The sequence below is a fragment of the Atractosteus spatula genome, chromosome 1 (assembly GCF_055471065.1).
Source record: "Atractosteus spatula isolate fAtrSpa1 chromosome 1, fAtrSpa1.hap1, whole genome shotgun sequence".
NCBI classification, from domain to species: domain Eukaryota; kingdom Metazoa; phylum Chordata; class Actinopteri; order Semionotiformes; family Lepisosteidae; genus Atractosteus; species Atractosteus spatula.
Window position 1 is genome coordinate 1,307,868 of NC_142706.1, and position 9,503 is coordinate 1,317,370.

Sequence of the window (9,503 nt, forward strand, 5' to 3'; positions counted from 1 at the left end):
TAATTATTTGTTTAAAGTCTATCCATCTTCAGCCTGTTATTCCTAGTGAGGGAGATGGCTAAAATAAAGTTTAAAATAATCTTCCTGACGTCAGAAGCTACTAGCAATCCCTTATTTACTCCTGTGATCCTACGTGATCACCTGGCTCATACAAGAAGTGTTAACATAACAAAGGACCTTATTGATCTAATGAGCCAAAGTAAAACATCTCCAGGTTGTGTTAATGTGCAACTCCTGCTGTAAAGGTGATGAGTCAGTGATTGAGACAGTTACTAGAACTACAGCACAAACACTATTTCACCAGTCTTTTTGCAGGTTACCATAAATTAATAAATTGAGCCTGAAATGTACTGTAATCTATTGGTTTCATTTAATTTCTCAATTAAAGAGTGCATGGTCTTATTGTATTTTCTGTTAACTGTACTTCTTTAGGTGTATCATTAAATTATATGTAAAGTGCCTATAGAGTGCTCTTGAGAGGTGCTATATAAAAATACAATGGATTGATTTGATGGACAGTGCAATAATAAAAACAAAATGATGCTGTTTATGGTACCTGACACAAGTCAGAATCACAAAAAAGTCACGGCCACTTCGAGCTTGAATAGTAGAAGTACTTTCAAGTACCTTGAAAGTATCATTTTAATCGTTTTCCATTTGAGACGGAAAGACAAGAGGAAAGTTTGAAAGAATTCATACTGCATGTATTATTAATGGGAGTCATGCAGTTCAATCTTTACATTTTCCATTTCAAACCCTAAGAAGACCATTAGGAACTATCTTTATATTTTGAAAGTAATGGCTTTTGCTGCTGTTCACTGAGGGGGAAACTGCACTGCATGGAGGTTTTTTTCTGCAATGAAAGCAGTTTCCTTTTCCACTCTCAGATATACTTGGGGCTCCAAGTTGGCAAGGAAGATGAACCCTAATTCCAGGCTCTCCATGATAACGCAGGCCTAGGGGCTGTTATTTCTTCATGCTCGTCATGGGAGCACCCCATCGCCACCAGCAAGCAGACCTGTCCTTTATTGTAGGAGGGTCTCATTGCCTCAACCATATTGCCAATCATCCCTCAGACCAAGCAGACTACACCCAGAGTTACCACTAAATGCCTCTTCTTGAGTGCAGTGCTGTTGTTGGTATTCATCCATATCTTCCAAACTGCAGCAGCAGCTGCTTCAGGATGTGTGGTATACAGAAACCCTTGTACGGGTGTTGACTTTCCCTTTCTTTGAAGGAATCATGATTAAAGGCAAGAGAAATAATGATAAATAAATCACTGAGTCTTTGAGATTAAATGCGTTGCATTATTGAAATCATTGATTTGCAAATTAATGCTTTGAAAGATGTTTTCTTTTCTCTTGCCAAGAAGAATGAACGATTAAGAGCTTCTGCAGCACTGCTTTGAATTTTTCTTATGTCCTGGTGTTAGAAATAAAATATTATTTAATCTTAAGAAAAACTAGTTAAAACAAAGGCATATTTTCCTCACGTTTTAACTCATTTAATATAGAAATACAAAAGGCTACACTCTTCAGTTAAATATACCCACCTTTTCAATGCCTGGTTTATCGCACACACAGTTTTCACTTTCCCAGCAATTTGATGGAATTTTCCATAATCCTGTTAAAAGAAGGAAAAAAAACAACAAGGGGGAAAGCAATTAAAATATTCTGGCCGACATTAATTTTTTTAAGGGATAATGAAATTCTTGTACCTTAGTTTTGAGGCCAGTGGGGTCCATCTATTTTCTGGACTTGCCGGTCTTGCAGGAGTGAACTGCGAGCTCGTTCAGTCTTTCAAGGAAAAGACTTGATCAGCCTCTACTTCCCCGTTGCTTCAACAGAAGAAAGAAAGAATGCCCTTTCACAGCCCAGTAACTCTACCCTGTATCACTCATGTCTTAACGCACACCACCTGCGCAGCTTTTGTTGTGTTCTTAAGAAAACAGCAACCTTCCTGCTGTGGGTCCAGTGACACAAGAAGGAACTAATTTCCCATAAACACATCGTATATGATAATACCTTTGCCAAAAAAAACCCATTCCACCGGAAGCCTCATTTTTCACCGTGATTTACTGATTTCAAAGCAGTCTCTTTGTGTATCACACCTTTCCGGGTCAATACAAACATCACCACAGCAAAAACTAACTGTTCCAGCGTCGGTGTAATGATTTTCTTTCAGGTGAAGTTCCAAGTCTGTCATCAGGACACCGAGTGTGAGACGTGATGGGCAGAAGATCAGGCAGGCACTGGACAAGCTCTAACACGTAGCTGCTGAGTTATTGCACAATGACATGAAGGCATAAGCTGTGAACCGAGGGAGGACTGCCAGTGTGCTGGAGAGATACTTGATTGAGCAAACAGACTCAACGCGCTGCTCTGCTATGTGTTTCCAAACCAAGGAGCAAGACTTCGCAAGACCGGGACCACCGAAATTTCCTTGGTAGGCCCGAAAACCAATTTGTCTTTTTGCAAGGCTCTGTGGTTTTGTGTGAGATCTCCACAGTAAAAGGTTCTTATGCCACATGTGACTGAAAGCCAAAGGGAGCTGCGATTCATTGACGAACTGGTGTAATCAGGTTCGGAGGCAAGCAGTGTGGGGTAGGATGTGTAAATCAATGTTGTCGAACTCTAAGCACAACCTGCGTTGTTTTATTGTGTGGAGTTCTAACAATCAACAGCCGCAAACTCCGACAATTCTGGCTCAGGATTTTGCAGCTTTGTAAGCACCATATGTCAAAAATATTTCCCATGCAAAGAAAACCTGCTTTTTGATTATGCCTGTTGTAGTCTACTTCGGACAAGTAATAATGTTTCACTTGGCTGATGCTTTCACCCAGAGCAGCTGTGCAATTTTAACCAGCAGTGCCCTGGCTGGGATCTGAACCTACAACGTTCCAGTTACTACACTCGGCTGCCTGATATAGCCTTACACCTCCATGGAACTGCTCTGTTTAGTCCTGCTGACGGTGTGTGAGCCAGCACAATTTATATGAACAATTTATGGAATATTTCTTTTGCCCACATGGCCTTTCATGTGGACCATGGCTTGAACATTTCCAGCCACTATCGATAAGCTGAAGCCTGTCCCAGAATACACAAGGATGAGACTCCAGTCCGCTACATAGCTACAGAGCCACAGAGAAAGAGACAATTACGTGGAAACCCACAGAAGCAACCAAGATCAAGCCATCTCCACACAGACATCTGGAGTGTTCCTTTTGTGGAAATAGACCTGGGGCCCTGGACCTGTGAGGCACAAGCCTTCTGCACCACAGTGCCACCAAGTGTTGGACACAGGTAGTACAGGCATGACCTCAGGTGATCAGAAGAGCTTCAGTAATGCAATAGGATACCATAATACAACACATAGTGTTGGCACAAGGTGCATTTTGGATAACTGTTCATCTGCTAGTTTCATATTGCCTCCACTGGAGCTCCTTTACTTTAGTCAGTAAACTACTTCTACTGTACTCATGCAATGATATATAGAAGATTTCAACTTTCTGATTGATCTGCAGTTACAAATGCAGATCTTAAAGTACAAGAATGTGAATACAATAAAAAATACTTGGCAATATTACCTCTTATCTTTGGGACTGTAAGCTATCAGAAAAGCTGTTTAAAATCCCTTAGATGTCAGATATTGCAGAACTGCAAGAGTTAACATGTAAAATGAAAACAAGGTTTTTTACCAGTGACATGTACTGTATTTCTGTGTGTTTAACAGTTATCCCTGCACATCAAGTTCTCTTTGTTCTTTTGATTTTAAATTAACCTCTGGGCATGACTGACAGTGAGTCAACGCTCCCAGCCTCATCAAACCCCAGGGAGAAACTTCAGAGCTTTGGGATTCATGGACACTGAGAGTCTGGACAGTGATGTTGACTTTGCTCCCTGCTCCTTGGTGGTGCTGCGCTCTCAGGTGAAGAGCAATCTGGCCTGCTCATCGTGGTCCTGGAACGTTTGATGAGCCCTGTAATTCTGTTTCCCAGGCAGCGGGCCTGCCAGCTACAAGAGGACCCCAGTGGAATTGTTCACACTGCTGCAAGAGCTGAGGGAAAGACAGTCATAGCTGTGCCGAAGAACTGATCTCTTCCTTCCGTTAACATGTCATCCAGGGCAGGGTCTACTTTCTGGGAAATGTATTATTGATGCTATTCTCTGTCTGTGTCACGAATAGGCAACTACTTGCAGTGTTTGGATGTCCCTTGTGAATATCTCTCATGACGTGACAGGGATCCCTTATGATCCCTTATGACGGTTAAACCCGAAGCACCTCAGAAAACCAAGAGACTTAGTCTCCTCACAAAGCCACTCCTTACAGAGGCTTAGAGTGAGCTTCACTGGAATCACTTTGCAACCCCTGTATTTTATAACTTTAAGTGTTCACTGCTGCACAAGCAAAACAGAAATAGAACAGCTCCAGGCAATTTTTAGGAAACTGAAGAGCTGGGAACTGGAAATTAAAATCTCCAGCACTAAAAAGGCTTGAGTTGAAAATTTCGATTCCACGATGGTAACTTTTAAAAGGCAGAGGCTTGTATAATTTTGCTGCAAGAAAACCTTTTATGATAATCGACTTTTTTCAAGCTCTGAAAGTTCAGAGCTACTAATGACGTGCCTTCAGGAATTACGGCACTAAATCCTTAATGGAAGACTCCATCAATCAATACACTGCCAGGCTTTCAGTGATTATAATGGAATCTAATTGAAGCTTTAATAATATCTGTTCTGGAAAAAAGAATCCTGCTAAACTACTCAGACGTAGCTGGTGTATATTCCTCCGGGGACACTTTTAAGAAAAGGACTCATTAATCACACTAAGTCAGAAGTGTGTCCTTTACTCCACAAGCACTCCGGCTACATTCAGACTGTATAAATGCCTGTACAACTGATATTTTGAAAAGAGAAGTAAAACAATTTGTGGAGTAAATTAACTTCTGTGCTCAACACGGTTTGGCCCCTCGCAGAGCTCTGGAAATGTCGTCCTTGTTGAAAGAGGAAATGCAGAAAAGGCTCTTTAGACCCGAAGGACAGAGGCTGGACGAGTTCATTGAAATTGTGTACTCGGCACAAGGGAGACACTTTCTCTGCGTGTCGGGTAAGTCAGCAATGAACACTAAGAAAAAAAACGATTTTTTTTCTCTTTGACCGTGACTGAGATGTTTACGCTATTTGCGCGATATGGCGTAGAAATAACATTCGCTCGTGTGCTGTGGGTGAAAGAAAATAGGAAAAAGAACATTATGTTACCAGGATAACAAAATAATTACATGAATGGCCTGGTGCTTTAGTCAATTGTAATTTGTTAAATGGGCAACTAAATATCCTGTAAGTGAAATGAAATAGATGAAGTAGATAAAATGCACACTTAATAAAATTTAGGTTAAATATATCTTCACGGTGATGATCAATTAAGTTATATTGAATTAAAATGGATTATTAGTATATTGTAATCTCATGCAGTCAAAAAATATTTGCACATCACAGAACAATTACCTTGCTTAAAATTTAATTATTTTTAAATTATTTAATTAGTTTAAATAATTTTAATGATTTTAATTGTGTGTAAGATGCCTGAAATACTACTATGGCCCCTACGGGTCTAACCGTTTTAATGCCCCGATAATCACCCCTTGTAATTGCGATGACTCAGATGTAATCCGACCAGAGATGCGTGTTCAGAAAGACAGATGTAAAGTTTAAAAAGGTTTCACTCACAAAAACAGAAGACGGTACATTCTCAAACACATGTTGTCCTTCCTAACGGTAATTGAATAAATCTGTTGGTTTCAGTGACCAAAGAAAAGGACGTCCAGATATCGCTGGTCAAATACGTCAGGTCGGGCTTGGACGGCACCTATGAGAGGATTCAGTCTTGGTTCCTCAAGGATCTGGTCTTACTTGACGGGAGAGAAGCCGACACTGTAAGCATGTAAACTGCTTGGGTTATTCCATATGAAAGTAATAGAAAATATCTATTTTGTCCTACAGATTATGATTATGATTATGATAAAACAATGGAGTTTGTGCTTAGATAAAAAACGGTTGAGTCTATTTCGTTTGATCATAAAAAATCTCAACAGCGATTCGACGATTCGGAGCTCAGGTGTGAGGATGTACAGTACAGTCCGTGCTACTTCCCTGAAATATTTGACGGCGTATTTCGAGAACTGCACTGCAATGAGTAATTTACAGGCGACTATTTCTGTGCGCAGGCATTCTTTGTCTAAAGTGTTACAGTTCGCCTTTTTCCTTGAGTATGTAACGTCGATTTTCACAGCGCTTTTACTGCCTACAGGAAGAAAAACAAGGAAACGTTTACAGCCTGGGGTACCCAGTCCAGGTGCTGGGGACCCACTCATCGGCTCGTTCCTATTACTGCTGACCTCTCGACTTCAATAAATCCTCACACACACGTTGCTTGGTTGGAACCTTCTCAGGATTTTTTTTTCTATTCAAAGATTGGAGATCTTAATATGACTAATGAAACACAATAGTTGGAATGCAACTTCCAGCTGGTGTAGGAACTGAACACAAATAAAGAGCTTAAATTACACCGATTATCGGGTCTATCAAGGGGTTGAACTATTTGATTGAGGGCTCAGGTGGAACAACACCCAGCAGAGCCCATGACCAGAATGGGGAACCCCTGCAGTATGTGCTCTTTTCCAAAACTGCAAAACCTGAACACCATTAAAGTGCGTTTAGTTCCTGCAAGGCCTATACAGTGCTTATTTCACATCTGCTTGGCTGTTTGGTCCAAGGATTTGCATCCATCATACTGTACTGTATATCATCACCAATCACAATTCCTGCAATACTTCCAAAGACTGTACTTTCCTGCACTTTAGTGTGGAGATGGGCACATCACAGTAAATTTGAAGAAAAAAAAGTCTCTGGTGTAAATTGTTAGCTACTCGCGAGCAGGAGGTTTCAGGAGGGCACTGACTGACAGGCTGCTAACCCTAAAGGAGTAAACCGCGCACAAGAGCTGCTGCTGCTGGCCTTTGATGTGGAAGGAAAAGGAGTGGAATTTCCCTCAACATTCCTTCTGTACAAGATAACACCCTGGAGAAGACAGATATTTCAGTCGTTACAGCACAGAGTACTCCAAGCTGAGTCCACGCTTTATGTTATGAGAACTTTTCTTTTTTCAGAAAAGTTCAATTACAGTCATATTTTCTACCCCCAGAGCATTGGCAAACCTGGCTGCCTAAAAATAGATCGACGTCACAGCACTGTAATAAGGGAAGTGAATATGATTAAAGCTGGAAAAGGGTCGTACATCCATTTTTTTTCTTACAAAGAAAAAGGCAAAAGGTAGCTTTTGAAATATTGTGTATATGCAAACAAATAATTCATATTTACCTTGATTAACTAATTAGCTTGATTCAGTAACAATATCGGGTCTGTGTTGATGAGAAATTACAGAGGATGTGCACTGGTCACCAGTCCCTTAGGTGCTGCATAACAAGCATGCATTTCCAACTCCGCAAGAATGAGCAATATTATTCCATGGTACGTGCAAAAAACAAGAGAAACTAAATCAAATCTTTCCCCTGGTTTATCTGGTTTATTTTTTCTATTTGGTACAGTTGTTTTACTCCTAATGTCATCTTTTCTGTGAATGTCATGGGTGACAAAATAGAGATTTACAGAACAGCAAGGAAAAGGGACAATCAGGTTTATTGGTTTTCTGCATCAAGGGTCCTCAAATGCAAAAAAAGGTTTTGCCTACCTTGGGATAAAGCACAAAGTGCAAGTCACGTCTTTGAAAATTATGGGAACCAAAGCAATTATCCTTTTTGAAGCTAGCCACTAATGAAGAATTGATGCAGGAGACAGGGCTCTGTGGTTAGGCAGAGAGAGACAGAGCCCCCAGCTGATTCCTCTAGCACTCTGTGCTTCTCTTCCGTCGTTTGGAACTATTAGAATGAGACAAGTATGCCTTCCCATCTAATAGTGATCTAATGCACTTACTCCTCACAATGATCTGGTGAGCCGCCCTGGTTTAAGTAATATTCCAGGGTACTGCGCTGCTTCTTCAATGTCTTTAGTGCTGAGGTTGGATTCTCACTAGAATTGATCAGAGTTCCAATTCACGAGCATTGTATTAAGTTATTTTTTTCCTTAACACTCTCTGTAACCCTGTAGCATGAATTTATTTGATGAAATGTGTTTGTTTTGTTAACAGTTGTTTTAATAATATGCTTTGTGATTTATTTTCCACATGTGCAGTGCTTGCTGAGAAACCTGATTGAACTTTCATCATCAGTAATCTTCATTCTTACTAGAAACTGCTAGAAAAGTCTTGTTCTTTATCAATACATTTTGTTTTAATCCTGAGAACCTGTGAACATATTGGTTATAATATATACGTTTATATAGAGATGAGGGCAGTTCTTTTTTGTATCTTTCATATCAAGGCTCCTCAAATGCAAAAAAAAATGTTTTGCCTACCTAGAGATAAAGCATAAAGTGCAGGTCATGGCTTTGTGTTTTACATTAGACAGATGTTATATACTATCAGGTGGTTTTCCTACCTGCCAAATTCTGGTAAAATGTGCCAATTCTAGGCTCAGCACTAGGAAAGCCTTTTCACTCTAATTCGGTTTCCCAGAGACCAGAGACCAGTGCTTTGCTGCAGCCAGGGTAAACCGGGTCAAAACCACTGTGTAACAGGCCTGTCTATATAAGATAATACCACTTTATTGCCCATATACAATTTCTTGTATTCTTGCATTAGGAATTTGTCTTTTCACATACCCCAGCTTGCTCTCCATGAGATACACAGACAGGGAGAGAAGCTTGGGGTCAGAGCACAGGGTCAGACATTTACACAGCACCCCTGGAGCAGTTGGGGTTAAGGGCCTTGCTCAGGGGCCCAAGAGTAGGATATGAACCAGTAAACTTCCAGCCACAGGCGCAGATCCTTAGCCACAGAGCCACCGCTCAGCCCACAGTACATCTGTGTTAAATCTCTAAGCATTCCTCCTTCCTCTCCCATTCCAGGATGATCCGTTCTTTGAGATGCATTTTGACAAAGTGTACAAGTTGGAGGCCCTGAGCTGCGCGGCCAAGTACTCCTTCGCTCGGTGCCTGACGCGGCTCAGCGGGACCTACTGCCAGAGGGAGCTCAAGATAGCGAACTTCGACATCACCTACATCAAGCCCACATCCCTGTCTTCCAACAGAGGGGACTGCATGGTGATCATGCAAATCTGCTTCTATGCTTTCAACCTCGTGTGCCTGTCACTGTGTCCCGTTCCCTAGGCGGGCTTCCAGACGGCAGAGCTCTGGTACCCCTCAGTCAGAAATGTCGCCCCTTCTCCATGGGGTTCAGTGTGAGGGAGTGTCCAATACATCAGCCAAAGCCTGGAAGTGAAGGTGTTGAAGAGAGACAGGAGGGACGTGACGTGTTTAACAGTCATGTAGTTTCTTTTCAAGGTTTTTGCTTCATCTGAAATCTCACTTGCAGTACGGACTCTTACTTTC

The 9,503-nt window shown here is 41.2% G+C and overlaps 2 protein-coding genes across 2 annotated transcripts in view; one reads left to right on the forward strand and one right to left on the reverse strand.

Annotated features, from left to right (window-relative positions):
- Nucleotides 1–1,903, reverse strand: part of LOC148840370 (uncharacterized) — a 28,144-nt gene extending 26,241 nt beyond the window's left edge. The window contains exons 1-2 of the mRNA XM_088917646.1: nt 1,718–1,903; nt 1,553–1,623 (exon numbers count right to left, since the gene is read on the reverse strand). Coding sequence (XP_088773772.1) covers nt 1,553–1,623; nt 1,718–1,744 — 98 coding nt within the window. The 5' untranslated portion in view covers nt 1,745–1,903. The remainder of the gene's footprint in view (nt 1–1,552; nt 1,624–1,717) is intronic.
- Nucleotides 1,904–4,985: 3,082 nt separating this feature from the next.
- exoc1l (exocyst complex component 1 like) lies at nt 4,986–9,281 on the forward strand. The gene is made up of 3 exons (XM_088918857.1): nt 4,986–5,106; nt 5,802–5,932; nt 9,021–9,281. Exons 1-3 carry the CDS (start codon nt 4,986–4,988, stop codon nt 9,279–9,281), a joined length of 513 nt encoding a protein of 170 aa, XP_088774983.1.
- Nucleotides 9,282–9,503: the final 222 nt, after the last annotated feature.

Bases quoted from the DNA above. Each gene is read 5' to 3' on its own strand.
- exoc1l (XM_088918857.1), top strand. From the start codon at position 4,986: ATGTCGTCCTTGTTGAAAGAGGAAATGCAGAAAAGGCTCTTTAGACCC. The intron at 5,107-5,801 runs GTAAGTCAGCAA...TGTTGGTTTCAG, and splicing joins ACACTTTCTCTGCGTGTCGG to TGACCAAAGAAAAGGACGTC. The intron at 5,933-9,020 runs GTAAGCATGTAA...CTCCCATTCCAG, and splicing joins ACGGGAGAGAAGCCGACACT to GATGATCCGTTCTTTGAGAT.